Source organism: Vulpes lagopus, chromosome 7, assembly GCF_018345385.1.
Source record: "Vulpes lagopus strain Blue_001 chromosome 7, ASM1834538v1, whole genome shotgun sequence".
NCBI classification, from domain to species: Eukaryota; Metazoa; Chordata; class Mammalia; order Carnivora; family Canidae; genus Vulpes; species Vulpes lagopus.
The window spans coordinates 30996224-31016321 of NC_054830.1; the positions used below are offsets into that span (position 1 = coordinate 30996224).

Genomic DNA, 20098 nt, shown 5'->3' on the forward strand with positions numbered 1-20098 from the left:
TTATTCTACTAGATCTTTATCAACTCCTGAGTTTCCAGTTTTCCTGTCATGCACTGGGAATGGATAGCATTTGTTTCTTTTAGCTTCTCTTACCTGTCATCTTCACCTATTAATTTAAGGCAGTTGGGCTGAAATAGTGAAAGAAAAATAAAATCAAGTACATTTTAAGCAACCCAGGGGAGAGTTTTGAGAATTTCCTGTCTAAACCAAGAGTAAGCCTAAGCCTTGAATGAAAAGCCAGAATTGCTCTGTGACTGCATCGGTCCCAATGGTCTTAGAGGTGGGAGTCCAGGGAAAAGCCTGTTTTAAGAAACTGACATTTCACTCCTACTTTTTTCCCTTTAGTGTGAACTACAATGAGTCAATTTGCTAGGAACAACTCTTGTAATTTTTAAATGGACACAAGGAACACAAACAAAGAGTTCTCAATGACTTGGATTTAACAAATTGCCCAGATTTTTAGGATCACAAGTCTGTAGAGTCCTTATAGTCATTTTCTTTAAGAAATTATAATGGATCATTGTTAAAGTTTTTAATACATAAGCAGTTTTGGAAATGCGTAAGTGGATGTTCCTAAATGCTTAAGGCATATGCAGCACTTTCCGCGCCTGCAGGAAACCTCTCAGTGCACAGCTCCAGGAACGTTGCTTTCCTTGGCAGGTCATCCCACAGCCCCTCCTGCAGTACCATTCTGAGTCCTGCCAACACACTGCCATTAAGGGTGTCCTTGGCAATCGTGCTTTGATTTCCTAGCCTTATTTCTAATCTACGTAGGCTTGTCATGAATGAATGTTGAATTAAATTATTTTCCACGGACTAAGAGGTTTTCTTCTCTGATGTTAACAAATGATTCCAATCAGCATATAACTAAAACACCATGTAATCTAAAAAGAGCATACTTCTCTCCCCTTCCTTCTACAGTAAAAATGCCATTTCCCATTCTAACTCAGCTCCACCAAAACTTCTGTATCAGTCAGGATCCAAAAGCCTGGGATCATCCCAGACTTTTTCTCACCCTCTCCCCCATTCTAATCTTGCAGCAAACCCAGCTGCCTCCCGGGTCCATGACACCAGTATCAGGCATCTCCTGCAGCCAGTGACACTTAAAAAGGTAAGTCAAATCAGGCCTTTCCTCTGCTTAAAACCTGCAGTGACTTTCTCTCCTTCTCCCAGATATTTGCAGGTTCTCCTTCTAAATGTCACCTTTGCAGAGGCCTTCTGTGACAACCCATCACACCCTACTTCACTGTCTCCTTTATCTGGTTTTAGATTTTTTTCCTAGCACTTATTTCCATTTGACTCACTGAGCTTACACTTAAGAGAAAAACAAGGAACAACTTTGTTTCTCTTACTGTGGTTGTTTGTTGGGGAAAAAAGATCCCACTGCTACTATTGACATAGGGGTTTTTTTTTTTTTTTTTCCGGTAGATTCTGGAATCCAGGGTTATGTGAGCCTTCATTTTATTTGTCCTGTCTGTTGTGTACTAAGTGGGAGACACTGTGTTTAGTTATGGACTACTATACTTCTAAAATTCAAGAGATTTGAACCCAGGCACTACAGTCTCTGAGTAAGCCAGAGATGTTCAAATGACATAAAAGTGACATTATTTTAATATTTCTGGACCCCATCTTTAAAAGGTGTATATATATATTAATAAGAAAAAAGTAAATTGAAAGAAACAACAATGCAGTATTTATTCAGCTGAACTGGGTAAAGTAAGCTCTAAAAATTCCAAATAGTTATCTCTAAAGGAAATCCCTCATTTACATGGTTTTACATATTAATTACTCTGGAAAGTTTTTGAACTCTGTTTAGTAGAAGATCTCCTTTCTTGATAGTTTCTTGGTACTGCCAGTTCTTGCTATCGGGTCTATAAATAAATACAAGAAAAAAATGAATTATTTACCAGTCACATTATTCCATAACAAGAACTGACCTACTTTTAAAAGACAACACTTAATATTGTAACACACAAATGACACACAAACTTAGCGGTACCTGTTGGTCTCCACTATTTCATTAACTTTATCTATTTTGCAGTGTAGTCTCCCTGCAGCAATAAATCTGGAGAGCTCCCTATAATTAAGAGGAGGGGAAAAGGGCATTAGCGTGAGCCTTATACAAAATTCTTAAAAAACATAGTGCACTAAATACATGCTTCCACTCTCTCAAGGTAACCATTTAGCTGGCTTCCAGCCTGCACTCTTGACTATGCAGCAGCTGAGAAGATCTTTGCTGGCACACTGCAGGATCTGTGGGATCATCCCAAGAGATTAAAATCACTTACTGGAAAAAGCAGCAAATTTCATACTGAGTGTAGGTGTCAAAGAATGAAATCATTCATAAGCACATCTTTAGAGCTTCAGAGAAAAACTTGGAGGCAGAAAAATAAGATATCTTGGGTGTGTGTGTGGGGGGTCACCTCATGATAGGAGTTCAAAATCCTTCAGAACATGGAAGGAAAAAAAGCTTCCAAATTACTTTAAGACTGAAGAATAAGGGGATGCCTGGGTGGCTCAGCGGTTTAGCATCTGCCTTCAGCCCAGGGTGTGATCCTAGAAACTCTGGATCGGGTCCCACGTCGGGCTCCCTGCATTGGAGCCTGCTTCTCCCTCCGCCTGTGTCTCTCATGAATAAAATCTTTAAAAACAAAGACTAAAGAATAAGCCCCAATAAATAAGGATCAGGAATGCACAGCCAGTATTAGTCTGTTGTGACAAAGATATTTCTGAATATCTATGTAGTTATGACTCAAACCTCACACATAAACACTGACTCACTATCAAGGATGGTCTGCCAACAATGAGGAAAAAGGAACAAAAGCTGTATGAAGGGCAGCCCAGATGGCTCAGCGGTTTAGTGCCACCTTCAGCCCAGGGCGGGATCCTGGAGACCCGGGATCAAGTCTCACGTTGGGCTCCCTGCATGGAGCCTGCTCCTGTCTCTTTCTCTCTCTCATGAATACATAAAATATTTTTAAAAACTGTATGAAGACTTTATGATGCTACCAAAGAGATTAAATGGAAAGATTATGCCTTTAACATAAAAATCACTACTTTCCCAGATAGTAACAGGCAGCGCCAGCGCCTGCCTTTGGCCCAGGGCGCGATCCTGGAGACCCGGGATCGAATCCCACGTCAGGCTCCCGGTGCATGGAGCCTGCTTCTCCCTCTCTCTCTCTGTGACTATCATAAAAAAAAAAACAAAAAAAAAAAAGTACATACACAAAAAAGATCAATTTCACTAAAACTCCGAGCTGTAAGGAAATCCCATTGTACAGTGTTGAAGGTCAGAGACAAATATCATTGGATGAGAAAGTGTGTTACTTAGATTTGTGCTTTAGAAATATCAAGTATCATAACTAATTGCCCCTGGTAGTCAGTGGTGAATGACCCACTACGCCTTCTGTACTAGCTGTGTCAATGAAAAAAAAATTCTATGAAAAGGAACTAATTCTTATTACTTAAAGAATGAAAAAGCATTAAATGTTTTTAGCAAGGGTATGTATAATTTTGGGATATCTGGTTATGAGTTTCAAAAATCTTAAAAGACAAAAAAGTTATGCTTTTGGAAGATTTTAAGCTAGAAGTCATCCTAAACTAGCAAACACTTAAAACATAGTTATATTCTCCATCAAAATGTATCTGGATCCAATTTTCAACTGCTTTTGAGTTATATACTGAGTGGCTTTCTAAACTTGTGTTCATTTTCCTGTCACTTAAATAGTTCCATCTCCACAAGGAGCTGCTAACTCATTTGCAACTATTATTCTGGGGCTGAGGTTCAGAGAGAATCAGACAAGATTTAACCACCAGGAGCCTTCCTAATCCCACCCAAACCTAAGATGGGGAAACCTCTGAAAGGGCTCTGACTTCCAAACAAGCTTCTAGAGACAAACTCTGATGCAAGAATGCCCTCTGCTGAGATTAGTAGGACGACACCCATCCCACTCTAAGAGCCTGACTGTGGGTATACGGATGCTGACAGCACAAATGCTGCTGCCCATGCCTAGCCTCACCAGACTTGAGGCTTTCGACGAGACTCTACACAAGTTGCTTAACTCCTTAGCCTGGCATTTAAAACACTGCTTGTCTCAGTTCCTGTATATACCGTGACACACACTATCCAGTACAACTAGACTACTGGTTTCAAAAACATGGTCCTATATTTATTTGTGCCACTTCTTCCATTGGGAAAGCAATTTTTTCTTTAGCCTCTTACAGAAACCTTAAGAATGCAACAACATCTGGTCTAAAGGCCCACAAGGCGGCATCTGTGGATATATCTATTTCTCTGGCACTTCAGTCCAATTCAATGACTCCGAGGTATGCTCATTCTGAACTATGATAATCTGGCCACAGCTTCTTTTTTGGTTACAACAAAATTTAACTGCACATATTCTGAATATGTACTTCTCCCACACTGCACTGCCACCACCCTAGAAGCCACCATGGTATCTCCTCCATCAGCTACTGTACTGAACAGCCCAACTAATCCCCCTGTCCCCTTACAATCTGTAAAGATACAGCATGAAATAATATCACTCATGCTTAAAATCCTTCAGTGGCTTTCCAAAGGACCTAGATTAAAACCCAAGCTCCATGGCCTACCAGGCCCTGCACAAATATACAACTGCCTGACTTTCCCACAACTGTCCTTCTCCAGCTGCTACCACTACACTGCAGCCATGTATCTTTCTATTTCATTTTATAATCTCCAGAGATTCATTTCTATCCAAAATTACCTTATATATTTGTTTAGTTGCTAACTATCCCCATATAAAGACTATCAAATATTAAAGACCATGACAACAGGAACCGAAAACAATGCCAACCATACAGTAATGGATTAGTATTTAATGAATCACTGATTAAAGGCTAAAAGTCCCATCTTTAACAAATAATGTGACCAGAACTGCAGCAGCAACCAAAACCAATGAAAGCCTTACCAGAGAAAATATGACCTTAGGACTCTTTACCATGGCAGCGGTGCAGTCCAGAAAAAAGGGACAGAACACTATTGTGTTAACTCACTTGATGCCCTTTTGTAAAATCACTTAACCATTCTACAACTCGTTTTCCCCATCTGTCAATAAAAGGGGGCACATCATGAAGGCAGAGATGACAAATGATTGTTCTAATAATATATTAACGTAATATTATTTAAACTTACTGATCGATGAATTCCACGCCAACACCAAAGGCTTCTGCCATATAGCCAAGAGTCAGTGACCTATACGATTCCAGCAGCTGGCTATATGCATGGATCCTCATTTCTCTTACGTAGTATCGATAATGAGGAGCAAAAAGCCAGTCCTTTTTCATTTCCTGTTCCACAATAGCTGCAATGAAGATGACAAATTTTAAGGGATAAGGTGGAGAACATATTTATAATGTAAGAATTAACAGCCTTGATTACAGACAGCTCTTAGAAATCACTAAGAAAAAGCCTGAATGGTAAAACTCAGAGGATACTGATGAGCAATCCACAGAAATACAAATTACTTTACTAAATAACTACTATGTATCATTGCTCTTAATAGGATATGGCAGTAAGCCAAAAGACAAGATCACTGCTGCCACAGAAACTAAATTTCAAAGAGCAGAGATAAATGAATAAACAAGATACTCTTAGTAACAAATTTCTGCATAGGAAATAAAAGAGTAACATGAGGACCAGGAGGAGGCCTTCCCCTGGACTGGACTGGATAGGGAAGATCTCTGAGGAGCCAAACAGCAGGAGGTACAGAGCAAAGCAAATACTGTAAAGTCTCAAGTCAGTAAGAGCCAGGCTCAGCCCCAGAAGAAAAAAGATGACAGATACAGTATAATGCAGCAAGGGGATAGCTACAGGGATGTGGAAGGTTGAGCAAGATAAAAAATATACTTGTGTTTCTGGCTTTAACAAGAAGCAAATCCCTGGAGAAGAATTTTTGTTTTGTTTTCTGGTTTTGGAGACTTTTTACTTAGAGAGGGCAAGGGAGATTTCAGTGATAAAGTGGATTCACCTATCAGACATCCAATAAAGATACCAAGGAAACATTTAGGCATTAGTCTGGCACTCACTGGAAAGTTTGGGGCTGGAGACATGAATTTAGTAATCACTGCCATCCAGTTGTATTTGAAGACAAAATGAAGATGGTGACAAGGGCAATGACCAAGTCTGAGGCAGTCACAACAAAGGATGATGTGTTATGTCTGGGAAAACAAGGGTGTGTTACTGTTCAAGAGAATGAAGTTGTGGCAAGATGCAGAGGTTGGTCAACATCAAAAGACAAGTAAGGAAACACATGGTTTAGCAACATGGAAGCTGATGGCCTTAAAAATGAGATGATGCTCCTTCTCACAAATGATAAAAGAAATACATAAATATCAAGTCATTATGCTGTACAGCTTAAACTTCTACAATGTTATCTGTCAGATCTCAGTAAACTGGAAAAAAAAAAAAAAAAGCAAGAAAACCTATGGAAGAGAATGGGAAGAAAAATGTTTCTTGGTCATGGTCAGGATGTCACATTCATAAGCCGAACATAAAACTCTTCTATCACTTATGTGCCATTAAAAAAAGACTCAATAAAAACTATCCTTGGAAACAAGCAAGAAATGAGTAAAATATTATTTTTCTCCTCTCAGATTGGTAGGGTAAAGGCTCTCTTCAAATGATGTAAATTGAAGGGTGCCTGGCTCAGTCAGAGGAGCAGGTGATTATTGATCCTAAGGTCATGAGTTTGAGTCCCACATTGTGTGTAGAGATTACTTAAAAATAAAATCTTTAAAAAGAACTGATGTAAATTGAGAGAAACTGGAACCATACATAAAAATAAATCACGGGATGTATTATACAATACGGAATATAGGTCAGTAAGGTATGAATCTTTTGTATGGTGACAGATGGGTAACTAGGTTATAGGATAATCATAAAAAAAAAAACAAAAAAAAAAAAGTACATACACAAAAAAGATCAATTTCACTAAAACTCCGAGCTGTAAGGAAATCCCATTGTACAGTGTTGAAGGTCAGAGACAAATATCATTGGATGAGAAAGTGTGTTACTTAGATTTGTGCTTTAGAAATATCAAGTATCATAACTAATTGCCCCTGGTAGTCAGTGGTGAATGACCCACTACGCCTTCTGTACTAGCTGTGTCAATGAAAAAAAAAATTCTATGAAAAGGAACTAATTCTTATTACTTAAAGAATGAAAAAGCATTAAATGTTTTTAGCAAGGGTATGTATAATTTTGGGATATCTGGTTATGAGTTTCAAAAATCTTAAAAGACAAAAAAGTTATGCTTTTGGAAGATTTTAAGCTAGAAGTCATCCTAAACTAGCAAACACTTAAAACATAGTTATATTCTCCATCAAAATGTATCTGGATCCAATTTTCAACTGCTTTTGAGTTATATACTGAGTGGCTTTCTAAACTTGTGTTCATTTTCCTGTCACTTAAATAGTTCCATCTCCACAAGGAGCTGCTAACTCATTTGCAACTATTATTCTGGGCTGAGGTTCAGAGAGAATCAGACAAGATTTAACCACCAGGAGCCTTCCTAATCCCACCCAAACCTAAGATGGGGAAACCTCTGAAAGGGCTCTGACTTCCAAACAAGCTTCTAGAGACAAACTCTGATGCAAGAATGCCCTCTGCTGAGATTAGTAGGACGACACCCATCCCACTCTAAGAGCCTGACTGTGGGTATACGGATGCTGACAGCACAAATGCTGCTGCCCATGCCTAGCCTCACCAGACTTGAGGCTTTCGACGAGACTCTACACAAGTTGCTTAACTCCTTAGCCTGGCATTTAAAACACTGCTTGTCTCAGTTCCTGTATATACCGTGACACACACTATCCAGTACAACTAGACTACTGGTTTCAAAAACATGGTCCTATATTTATTTGTGCCACTTCTTCCATTGGGAAAGCAATTTTTTCTTTAGCCTCTTACAGAAACCTTAAGAATGCAACAACATCTGGTCTAAAGGCCCACAAGGCGGCATCTGTGGATATATCTATTTCTCTGGCACTTCAGTCCAATTCAATGACTCCGAGGTATGCTCATTCTGAACTATGATAATCTGGCCACAGCTTCTTTTTTGGTTACAACAAAATTTAACTGCACATATTCTGAATATGTACTTCTCCCACACTGCACTGCCACCACCCTAGAAGCCACCATGGTATCTCCTCCATCAGCTACTGTACTGAACAGCCCAACTAATCCCCCTGTCCCCTTACAATCTGTAAAGATACAGCATGAAATAATATCACTCATGCTTAAAATCCTTCAGTGGCTTTCCAAAGGACCTAGATTAAAACCCAAGCTCCATGGCCTACCAGGCCCTGCACAAATATACAACTGCCTGACTTTCCCACAACTGTCCTTCTCCAGCTGCTACCACTACACTGCAGCCATGTATCTTTCTATTTCATTTTATAATCTCCAGAGATTCATTTCTATCCAAAATTACCTTCTATATTTGTTAGTTGCTAACTATCCCCATATAAAGACTATCAAATATTAAAGGACCATGACAACAGGAACCGAAAACAATGCCAACCATACAGTAATGGATAGTATTTAATGAATCACTGATTAAAGGCTAAAAGTCCCATCTTTAACAATAATTGTGACAGAACTGCAAGCAGCAACAAACCAAACATGAAAGCCTTACCAGAGAAAATATGACCTTAGGACTCTTTACCCATGGCAGCGGTGCAGTCCAGAAAAAAGGGACAGAACACTATTGTGTTAACTCACTTGATGCCCTTTTGTAAAATCACTTAACCATTCTACAACTCGTTTTCCCCATCTGTCAATAAAAGGGGGCACATCATGAAGGCAGAGATGACAAATGATTGTTCTAATAATATATTAACGCTAATATTATTTAAACTTACTGATCGACTGAACGATGCTCCACGCCAACACCAAAGGCTTCTGCCATATAGCCAAGAGTCAGTGACCTATACGATTCCAGCAGCTGGCTATATGCATGGATCCTCATTTCTCTTACGTAGTATCGATAATGAGGAGCAAAAAGCCAGTCCTTTTTCAATTTCCTGTTCCACAATAGCTGCAATGAAGATGACAAATTTTAAGGGATAAGGTGGAGAACATATTTATAATGTAAGAATTAACAGCCTTGATTACAGACAGCTCTTAGAAATCACTAAGAAAAAGCCCTGAATGGTAAAAACTCAGAGGATACTGATGAGCAATCCACAGAAATACAAATTACTTTACTAAATAACTACTATGTATCATTGCTCTTAATAGGATATGGGCAGTAAGCCAAAGACAAGATCACTGCTGCCACAGAAACTAAATTTCAAGATCAAGAGCAGAGATAAATGAATAAACAAGATACTCTTAGTAACAAATTTCTGCATAGGAAATAAAAGAGTAACATGAGGACCAGGAGGAGGCCTTCCCCTGGACTGGAATGGATAGGGAAGATCTCTGAGGAGCCAAACAGCAGGAGGTACAGAGCAAAGCAAATACTGTAAAGTCTCAAGTCAGTAAGAGCCAGGCTCAGCCCCAGAAGAAAAAAGATGACAGATACAGTATAATGCAGCAAGGGGATAGCTACAGGGATGTGGAAGGTTGAGCAAGATAAAAAATATACTTGTGTTTCTGGCTTTAACAAGAAGCAAATCCCTGGAGAAGAATTTTTGTTTTGTTTTCTGGTTTTGGAGACTTTTTACTTAGAGAGGGCAAGGGAGATTTCAGTGATAAAGTGGATTCACCTATCAGACATCCAATAAAGATACCAAGGAAACATTTAGGCATTAGTCTGGCACTCACTGGAAAGTTTGGGGCTGGAGACATGAATTTAGTAATCACTGCCATCCAGTTGTATTTGAAGACAAAATGAAGATGGTGACAAGGGCAATGACCAAGTCTGAGGCAGTCACAACAAAGGATGATGTGTTATGTCTGGGAAAACAAGGGTGTGTTACTGTTCAAGAGAATGAAGTTGTGGCAAGATGCAGAGGTTGGTCAACATCAAAAGACAAGTAAGGAAACACATGGTTTAGCAACATGGAAGCTGATGGCCTTAAAAATGAGATGATGCTCCTTCTCACAAATGATAAAAGAAATACATAAATATCAAGTCATTATGCTGTACAGCTTAAACTTCTACAATGTTATCTGTCAGATCTCAGTAAACTGGAAAAAAAAAAAAAAAAGCAAGAAAACCTATGGAAGAGAATGGGAAGAAAAATGTTTCTTGGTCATGGTCAGGATGTCACATTCATAAGCCGAACATAAAACTCTTCTATCACTTATGTGGCATTAAAAAAAGACTCAATAAAAACTATCCTTGGAAACAAGCAAGAAATGAGTAAAATATTATTTTTCTCCTCTCAGATTGGTAGGGTAAAGGCTCTCTTCAAATGATGTAAATTGAAGGGTGCCTGGCTCAGTCAGAGGAGCAGGTGATTATTGATCCTAAGGTCATGAGTTTGAGTCCCACATTGTGTGTAGAGATTACTTAAAAATAAAATCTTTAAAAAGAACTGATGTAAATTGAGAGAAACTGGAACCATACATAAAAATAAATCACGGGATGTATTATACAATACGGAATATAGTCAGTAAGGTATGATCTTTGTATGGTGACAGATGGTAACTAGGTTATAAGATAATCATTTTATAATATATATAAACATCAAATTGCTGTGTTGTACACCTGAAGCTGACACTTCAATTAAAAAATTGTGCAAATGTAAATTAGCACAATATTTCTGGAGGGCAACGGTGATCAAGATGTAATGTATTTACACTTTGTAAAATTCACCTTCTTGGTTTTCCTAAGGAAGTAAGTGGAAGTAGAAAAGATGAATTATAAGACAATGTTCAAAACAAAGTTGCTCACAAAGGAGAAAAATAAACAACATATTTATTTAGCAGTAAAGTCTAAATTCTGGCACATCCAACACACTGATATAGTAGAAGGTCTTTTAAAAGGATAACTAGAAGCTCCAAGGAGCTCCACCTGTTTGATCTGCCACTACATACACAGTGTCTGATACATGACAGCTACTTAAAAATACTTACTGACTCAATGACTATTTTTATAGAGTCATGAAACAATATTTGCATTATATTATGAAGAGAGAAAAGCTACCTGGAAAACAGCATGTAAAATACACCCACATATGTTTAATGGTGTTACATGCTTGTATCTCCGGATACAAATGTCCCTGAAGGACACGCTTGAAACTTGATAGTGGGAGTCACCTCTAGAGAAAAGAACCCTGGCAATCACTAGTTAGCAAAGAGCCTTTGTCGTCTTTATAGGACACTGGGTAAAATTTTTCCATGTGTACATATAACCTTGGGTTTTTTGGTATATTGTTTTCCATTTCTTAAAGCACGTTTAAATGAACAAAAGGTTGAAAAATACATAACAAAATTTCAAAATGGTTCTCTCTGGAAGAATTCTGTGAGCAAACGTGTTGTAGATCTGGGAGCAGGACTTTTTCAAGTTATTTTTAATTTTCAAAGCAATCGGGTTTTACCTAGGAAAGGATGCAGTTTCCTTTTTCAAATGAAATATATTAAAGTACACATACTACAACTATTTGGGGAAGGAAAAAGGCTTACAAAAGGAAGTAAACCAAAAAAAAAAAAAAAAAGGAAGCAAACCCTACAGGTCTCCCTACACTAGAGGGAATAAATGATATGAATAATGATGACTCTGTCATAAAAGAAAATATAACTATCCTGTCTTCTGCATTTAAAATTTCTGAGAAACATAAATTTGGTAGAGAGAAAAATTTCATCCATCGTGTTCAAATAAAAGATTGCTATCAGAAGTGGGAAGAGTAGGAAGAGGTTAATACCTTAACAATTCAAAGGTTTCCCAAAGCCATGAATTTCATATACAAGGATACCATTTTTTCCCCTCGGTTTTAAATTATGTAATTAATACAACAGATTTGCACAAGCACTCAATAATATACAGGCAATGGGCTAGTGTCAAGTTCGTTATGAAGATTTAAAACAAAAAAAATTCTGCTCCCAATACCAGTTAGGAGAAGGGACAAACTGAAGACAGAATCACAAAATAATGTACTATTTTAAAAATGGGGCATTTGACCAAAAAGCACACAAAGGAAGTTCAACATCATAGAGATGAGTCAGAGAAATGTCAATCAAAACCACCAGATACCACTTCACACTCACCAAGATGCCTATAATCAAAGACACAACAAGCACGGGATGTGAGAAGACAAACACACACACTGCTGGTGGGGTGTAACTGCTTTGGAAAACAGGTTAGCAGTTCCTCAAAAAGTTAATCGAAGCGTTACCATATGACCCAGCAGCTCCACTACTAAATATATACACACCCAAGAGAACTGAAACCATAGGTCTACACAAAAAGTACACAAGTGTTCTATACAGCGAGAAAGGGGAGACAACCCAGATATGCATCAATGGATAAAGGGATTTTTAAAATGTTGGTGTATTGAGCAGCCCGGGTAGCTCAGCAGTTTAACACCGCCTTCGGCCCAGGGCCTGATCCTGGAGACCCGAGATCGAGTCCCGTGTCCGGCTCCCTGCATGGAGCCTACTTCTTCCTCTGCCTGTGTCTCTGCCTCTCACTGTGTGTCTCATGAATAAATAAATCTTAAAAAAAAAAAAATGTGGTATATCCATACAATGGAGCATCATCTGTAAAAACTATATGGAGCACTAATACATGCCACAACAGAGGACCCATGGAAGTGTCAGGGAAAAGAAACCAGGCACAAAATGCCACAAAGATATGATGCCATTCATATCCGTTGTCAGAGTAAGAAGATGCAAATCCATGGAGATAGACCAGTGGTAGTTGGGGGAGGAATGGGAACTGACTGCTCAATGGGTACAGATTTCCTTTTTGCAGTGAATATGTTCAAGAATTAGTGATGATGACTGCACAACCTCATCAAGATAATAAGGCCACCAAATTTTACACTTGAAACCGGCAAACTTTATGTAATTTATATCTCAATAAAAGGGGGGGGCATAAAATAAAAGCTCCCCAGGAATGCAGGGAAGGGATTCATTCTGACTGAAGGAAGAAGGTAAGAGCCCCACATCTGAGCAGAGTAATGACCAGGCGAGCAGCAAGCATAAAAAAGGATGAACAATAATTCTGCAATATGATCTCATGTGCAAATGCACCTGTGTATAAATATGAGATGAGGCCAAGCAGGTGACTCATCATGCCTAAAGGGCCTTCTTCCCACATGCAGAGGGATAGTATGAATTCTCATGAAGCAGCCTTTTATGCATGGAGTAAGCACTCCTTAAACACAGGCAAAAACCTGCTTAAAAACAGAATATGCACGAGGGTGCTTGGTTGGCTCAGTTGGTTAAGAGTCTCTTTGTTTCTGCTCAAGTCATGATCTCAGGGTCCTGAGATCGAGTCCCATATCTGCCTCCACATTCATTGTGGAGGCTGCTTGAGATTCTCTATCTCCCTCTCCTTCTGCCCCTCCCCCTGCTCACTAAAATAAAAAAATCTTAGAAAAAATATTTTTTTAAATAAACCTTTAACAGTGTAAACATCAATCTTACCTCTCGGGCCATATAAAAACAAGTCACAGTCTGCTAACCCCCTCTTCTTCTTTTTTAAGATTTTATTCATTCATGAGAAACCCAGAGAGAGAGAGAGGCAGAGACCTAGGCAGAGGGAGAAGCACGCTCCAGTAGGGAGCCTGATGTGGGATTCGATCCTGGACTCCAGAATCACACTGTCGGCCGAAGGCAGGCACTAAACCTCTGAGCCACCCCAGGGATCCCCGCTAAGCCCCTCTTCTAAAAAGGGGGGGGTGGGGCAAAACATTTAGCCACACTAACCAAAGACCTGCAGCAAAGACTTGCAGAGTATATTTGTCACAGATGTGAAGAGACATCTTTGTTATCTGCATACAGGATCAGAATTAAGACAAGACAGATCACTGAAATGAGCAGCTCTATCCTTACCTAAAGACTGGAAGAAAACAGAGTAACGACACTCATAGAGTGAAAATAGGTATTGCCGGACCGCTGGAAGGCTGTGCAGCACCTCAAGGATCTCGGCTCCTTTAATCACCTACAAATAAAAAACAAACAAACAAAAAAAACCCCAAATGAACACTTTCATGTTTATTTAGGTTAGAAAAGCATAGAGTAATTTCTAAATAGAAGTATTAAAGATTTAGTCATTACCTTTTCCCTGAGATCTGGTCTTTCTAAAGCAATCATGCTGACATAGACCGTGTAAGTCACAAAGGTCTTATAATCCATAAGTTCATAGGATGTGAATGTTGAAACTGTGTCAAGGAAGAGTTCAGCTGCCTGTTTGAAATCACGAATAGCCACACAATAAAGACCTTGATAAACTTTTAGGCGGTTTCTCCTGTCCCAATCTCCTCCTTCCTCTATTAAGCTATAAATAAAAAATAGTAAGGTCACAATCTAGAAACTGACAAAGCCACTTTTTAAAAGTTTTGTGTTATTTTCAAACAGAAAACAACTTGAGCTACAAGGAAATATTTAAAGAAAATATTTTACTAAATAAGCACATCAATTATCTGACCTAATTTACTAGTTGTAAATAAAACAAGCCAATTTCTTACATTGGTTTCTTTTTTTTTTTTTTAGTGTAATTTATAGGGAATATATCGCCATCATTAAAAAATACCTTTTGGCCTTTTCTGTGTTTCGTGTGATGAGATCATTGTCCATATAAAATAATCCAATCCTAAGAAGATAGAACACAATATCCAGACGGTGACCCAGAGCCACAGTTTTGTCATATGTCTTGCGAAAGGCTGTCAGAGCACCATCCTGTCAAGAGAACCAAGGCAACGGGTGAGAAAAGGTTAAAAGTTTCAAACACTATCAGCTGTCTGGAATTCTCTTAGGAAGAGATACAGGGAAAACGTAGGAGTAGGGATAAAATAAGATACCCATGAACTGATAACTGTGGAAGCAGGTAACCACTGCATGGGGATTCATTATACTTTTCTCTCCACTTGTATAAAATATAAAAAATACATCAGACATACCTAAACATACACTTAACATTCTTAAAAATAATATACGAAAAACATTCACAATCTATTCATAATTGTTTCAACATTCTTTCTTCCACATATTCAGCATTTTTTTTTTCTTAGTCACTGACTATGAGAATACAAAGGAGAATTTAAACACACTGGTCTGTCAAAGTATGTAGAATAAAATGTTCCTATTGCTTTAAAAAACACAAACATGAATAAAATCATTTGACTATGTAATACTTCTTAGTATGCGTCTGGGTTTGTTTTACAGAAGTTACACCTCATAAGTAATATGGACTCGCAAGACAGTAATGGACACAGGTGGCACACAGATCTTCGTTTCTAAATACACCTCCCCCTACACACTAAAACCAAGGATCCTTGGAGAAATGGATTATTCCAGGTTTGGAGAGTAAAAATAACAGGTGAGCCTATAGTAGCCAGCTGTATGAGAAAATAAGGAAGACCAAGGAGATGTCCAACAAAGAAGCCTTCTTGAAGGAGCTCCCACTAACACGCCTGTACCAAGATGAGCACCATAAAAGAGTATAATGACTGTGATCAGTGGTAACACAGTGAATGATAAAAATCCATTAGATAACAGTAAATAATATATCTCAGATGAGAGTAAACAGGAATAAAAAAAGAAAGCTCGGGATCCCTGGGTGGCGCAGCGGTTTGGCGCCTGCCTTTGGCCCAGGGCGGGATCCTGGAGATCCGGGATCGAATCCCACATCAGGCTCCCGGTGCATGGAGCCTGCTTCTCCCTCTGCCTGTGTCTCTGCCTCTCTCTCTCTCTCTCACTGTGTTCCTATCATAAATTAAAAAAAAAAAAAGAAAGCTCTTCTTTTTAGAAAAATGCAACTTAATAAACATGGAAAATGACATGGGCACATCACCAATTTATAACTCCTAATGCTGACTCAAGCACGTCCTTGTTGAAATTCCTCAAATCCAAGAAAACCACACAAACTAGTAGCTGTTTTCTTTTTAAGATTTATTCATTCATTTGCAAGTATATATAGGAGAGAGAGAGAATCCTCAAGCTGAGTCCCCACTGAGTGCAAAGTGAGTCGTGGGGCTCAATCTCACCAACCTGAGATCATAACCTTGTCCCACCAATTGAATTTCCCAGAATATACCCTAGAGAACATTAGCATTTATCTCCCAGGAGACACATTCAATCAAATTTCTACAGAAGTGTCTTGTACAAGCAAATACAGCTGAAAAACCTATGTGTCCATCAACAGCTGAAGAGGTAAGCAAACTGGCACAGCCCTACAACGAACTACTAGCTAGCAGTTAACCAGAATCAGCAAGATTTATGTACATTAACGTGGAAAGATCCTGATACAATGCTGCATGAAAAAGTAAATGGGACCATATAAGTACAGTATGGTCTCACTTTAAAAAGAACAAAACTTAAAAAAAAAAAAAAAAAAAAAAAAAAGAACAAATCTTTTTTGGCGTTTGTTTTTTTTTAAAGTAATATCCACATAGGGCTCACAGCCATGACTCCAAGACCAAGGGGTCACAAGCTCCTCTGACCAAGCCAGCTGGGTGCCCCTAAAAACAATTTTTAAAAACACAATACTACCTAATTTATGTGCTTGTAAATGTACAATAAAACTAAAAGGTTACCTTGAGGTGCTAGAAAATAAAAATCAAGTAGAACTTCAGCATTATCTGTAATGTTCAGTTTCTTATAATGAGAGAAACTCTACTTATTACTAGTAGAAAAATTCTTCAAATTCAGCAGAAGCAATGCTTCCCACCAAGGTGAGAAAAGTGTGCACCACTGAGAATGATCCCACCTTTGTAACAGCAGGAAACCAACAAAAATCTCTGCAAGTGCCCTTAAGGTCTTACTGGCGTGGACACAGCACAGAACACACACACCTGGCCAGAAAGCGGGGGGAGGGGGGTGGGAGTAGCAAGAAAACCGACTTTTTCGTCACTCATTTTTGTGCTGCTGCATTAGGCCAGGTGAGCACATTACCTCTGTAATTATTTTTTAAAAAGAAGGCAATTTTTAAAATTTGTTTTAAATAAATTTTTTCTTAAAGATGTTATTTATTGGGGACGCCTGGTGGCTCAGCGGTTGAGCCCAGGGCGTGATCCTGGAGACCCGTGATAGAGTCCCGCATCTGGCTCCCTGCATGGAGCCTGCTTCTCCTTCTGCCTGTTGTCTCTGCCTCATGAATAAATAAATAAAATCTTTAAAAAAAAAAAGTTATTTATTTGGGCAGCGCGGGTGGCTCAGCGGTTTAGCGCCGCCTTCAGTCCAGGGCGTGATCCTGGAGACCCGGGATCGAGTCCTGCGTTGGGCTCCCTGCATGGAGCCTGCCTCTCTCTCTCTCTCTCTCTGGGTCTCCAGTGAATAAATAAATAAAATCTTAATAAAAAAAAAAAAAAAGACGCTATTTATTTAGTAGAGACCGAGCGCCTGATCGGGAGGGGAGGGAGAAGCAGGCGCCCCTGGAGGCCGGTGCCGCGCGAGGCGTCGCTGGCGGGCGCAGTCCCACGGAGACGCGCGCCACGGCCACCCACCTTGTCGCCGATGCGGCACAGGTACTCGGCCTTGGCCATCATGGCGTCCCGGATCTCGCTCTCCCCCAGGTTCTTCTCCGCGTCTTCCAGCTCCTCGTCCAAACGTTTCAACTCTTCCTCGTTGGCCTTCCTCATTTTATTGAGCAGGTCCGTGTCCAGCTGCCAGTCGAGGGATTTGCACAGGGCTTCGTAGTAGGGAGCCATGTCTGAGAGCCAGAGAGGGGGCGGCCCCGACTTACCCACGGGCGGCGCCGGCGCCCCCCCGCCCCTCCCCGGGGCTCCTCGCACACGGCTCCCCGCTCCCGTCCGGGCAGCCCGGGCACCGCCCGCCGGGGAGGCCCGCACGGCCAGAGCCGCCCCCCCAGCCGTCCCCCCCCACCCGGGGCCAGCCCAGGCCTAGGCCGCTGACTCGGCGCTCCCGCGGGCCTCACTGTTGTCGCGGACGGCCGCCATCAGCTCGTCGCGCACGGCCGCGTCCCCGCGGTGCTCGGGCAGGCTGAGCAGGAAGCGCAGCTGCGCGATGCGCAGGTCGGGGTTCTTGGGCAGACCCTCCTCCTCCAGGTTCTCCAGCGGCATCGCGGCGGCGGCGCGGACGGCTGCTCGGCGACCTGCTGCTGGACGCGGGGCCGCGGCGTCTGCGGCAGCGGCAGCGGAAGCGGAAGCGGGAGGAGTCGCGACGGCGCCCGGCCGCCTCCGGCCCGGCTTCCGGCCGGCCCCGGGTGGGCCTCCGCCGGCAGCGCCCCCTGCTGGACATGCTTGGACCGCCCGCCCCGGCCTGCGCGCCGGTGCCCCCGTGTGGCTTTCCCTCGCTCGGTGCCAGGATCCGGGCTCTGGCCGACTCCCGGACCCGCTCCCTCGCTCCACGCTTAGCTAGTCCGTCATTCTGCTCATAAACGTCTAGGGGCGGGCAGGCTTTTGAAATTCTTGAAAACATCACCATAGGGGATCCCCGGATGGCTCAGCAGTTTAGCGCCTGCCTGCAACCCAGGGCGTGATCCTGGAGACGCGGGTTCGAATCCTGCATCAGGCTCCCTGCAAGGAGCCTGCTTCTCCCTCTGCCTGTGTCTCTGTCTCTCAATCTCTCTGTGTCTCTCATGAATAAATAAATAAATAAAATGTTTTTTTAAAAAACCTGAGATGAACATCACAGGTCATCTGATACTGCAGTTTTTTTCCTATGCATACATTCCTGTGCAGGTTTAATAGACAAATGGTAGGAACGTTTTGTGAGTTTTAAATATTTAATATCACAAGGTTTTCCAAAAGAGTTGAGCCAGTTTGTACAGCCAGTGAAACATTTGGGACTGCCACATTCTTGCCAGCAGTGAGCATTATGCCACACTTTTTTTTTCTTTCTTTCTTTCTTTTTTATTTTTTATTTTTTTTTTTTATTTTATTTCTTTGAGAAAGAGTGCAAGGCAGGGGGTGGGGGGAGGAGGGAGAAGGAGAAGCAGGCTCCATGCTGAGCAGGGAACCCCATACCGGGCTCTATCCCAGGCCCCGCGGATCATGACCTGAGCCAAGGGCAGATGCTTAACTGACTGAGCCACCCAGGCGCCCCCCCCATACCATACATATTTTGTGATTCACTTGTTTTGGTAAAATTAAGCTTTCTGAAGACACCTCAAATGATAATATAAAGAACACAGAAAAACATTACAAGACACCATCATGTTAAACTTTTGATGAAGAACTTTCAAAACACCTTTTATCCGTGGATTCAACAGATTTATTACATGGTTGCAAAGTACCAGGTGCGGTTCCAGATGCTAAGGCACCGCAGTGAGGAACACAAGGCCTGCCCTTATGGAACTTACGTTCTAGAGACACTCAGCTTCACTGAAACGTATCTAGCCATATGAATAGGATCATCCTTTACTTGTACTTTATAAACTGTTTCATTCCATCCACCACATATTGAAGATACCTTTCCATGCCAATAAATACGGATTGACATCACACCTCTAATGACCTCATAGGGCTCCATTGTGTTTATGTACCAAATTTTGTCTCATCAATCTTTAACTGCTATCAATCTGGGTAACTATTATGTCTTCAGTCTCATAAATACCATAGTGTTAATCATCTATGTATATATATTTTCACATTTAGACAAACGTTTCTTTTTTTAAGATTTATTTATTTATTTATTTATTTATTTGAGAGAGAGAGAGAATGAGCAGGGGGAGGGACAGAGGGAAAGGGAGAGAGAATCCTTAAGCAGACTCCCTGAGGAGCATGGAGTCTGATGTGGGGCTCGATCCCAGGACCCTGAGATGATGACCTGAGCCAAAACCAAGAGTCAGATGTTTAACCAACTGAGCCACCCAGGTGCTCCTGTACAATCGTTTCTTAACCCAAATCCCTAGAGGTGTAATTTCTGAATAAGAAGGTCTTGGGGATCCCTGGGTGGCTCAGCGGTTTAGCTCCTGCCTTCGGCTCAGGGAGTGATCCTGGAGTCCCTGGATCGAGCTCCCGGCATGGAGCCTGCTTCTCCCTC

At 40.9% G+C, this 20098-nt stretch overlaps 1 protein-coding gene across 1 annotated transcript; it reads right to left on the reverse strand.

Moving 5' to 3' along the window:
• Positions 1–1670: 1670 nt before the first annotated feature.
• On the reverse strand, positions 1671–18254 carry PSMD6 (proteasome 26S subunit, non-ATPase 6). Its single transcript, XM_041764451.1, has 8 exons — positions 18030–18254; positions 17599–17804; positions 14688–14833; positions 14213–14432; positions 13988–14096; positions 5174–5342; positions 2000–2077; positions 1671–1871 (listed from the first exon to the last, which is right to left on the reverse strand). The coding sequence occupies exons 1-8, from the start codon at positions 18172–18174 to the stop codon at positions 1775–1777; spliced, it is 1170 nt and encodes a 389-aa protein (XP_041620385.1). The 5' UTR covers positions 18175–18254; the 3' UTR covers positions 1671–1774.
• Between the last annotated feature and the right edge of the window lie 1844 nt (positions 18255–20098).

Excerpts from the sequence above, each read along its gene's own strand:
- PSMD6 (XM_041764451.1), bottom strand. The coding sequence starts at position 18,174 with ATGCCGCTGGAGAACCTGGAGGAGGAGGGTCTGCCCAAGAACCCCGAC. Across the intron at positions 14,433-14,687 it reads AACACAGAAAAGGCCAAAAG|CTTAATAGAGGAAGGAGGAG; the intron begins GTATTTTTTAAT and ends TTTTATTTATAG. Across the intron at positions 1,872-1,999 it reads GAAATAGTGGAGACCAACAG|ACCCGATAGCAAGAACTGGC; the intron begins GTACCGCTAAGT and ends ATTTATTTATAG.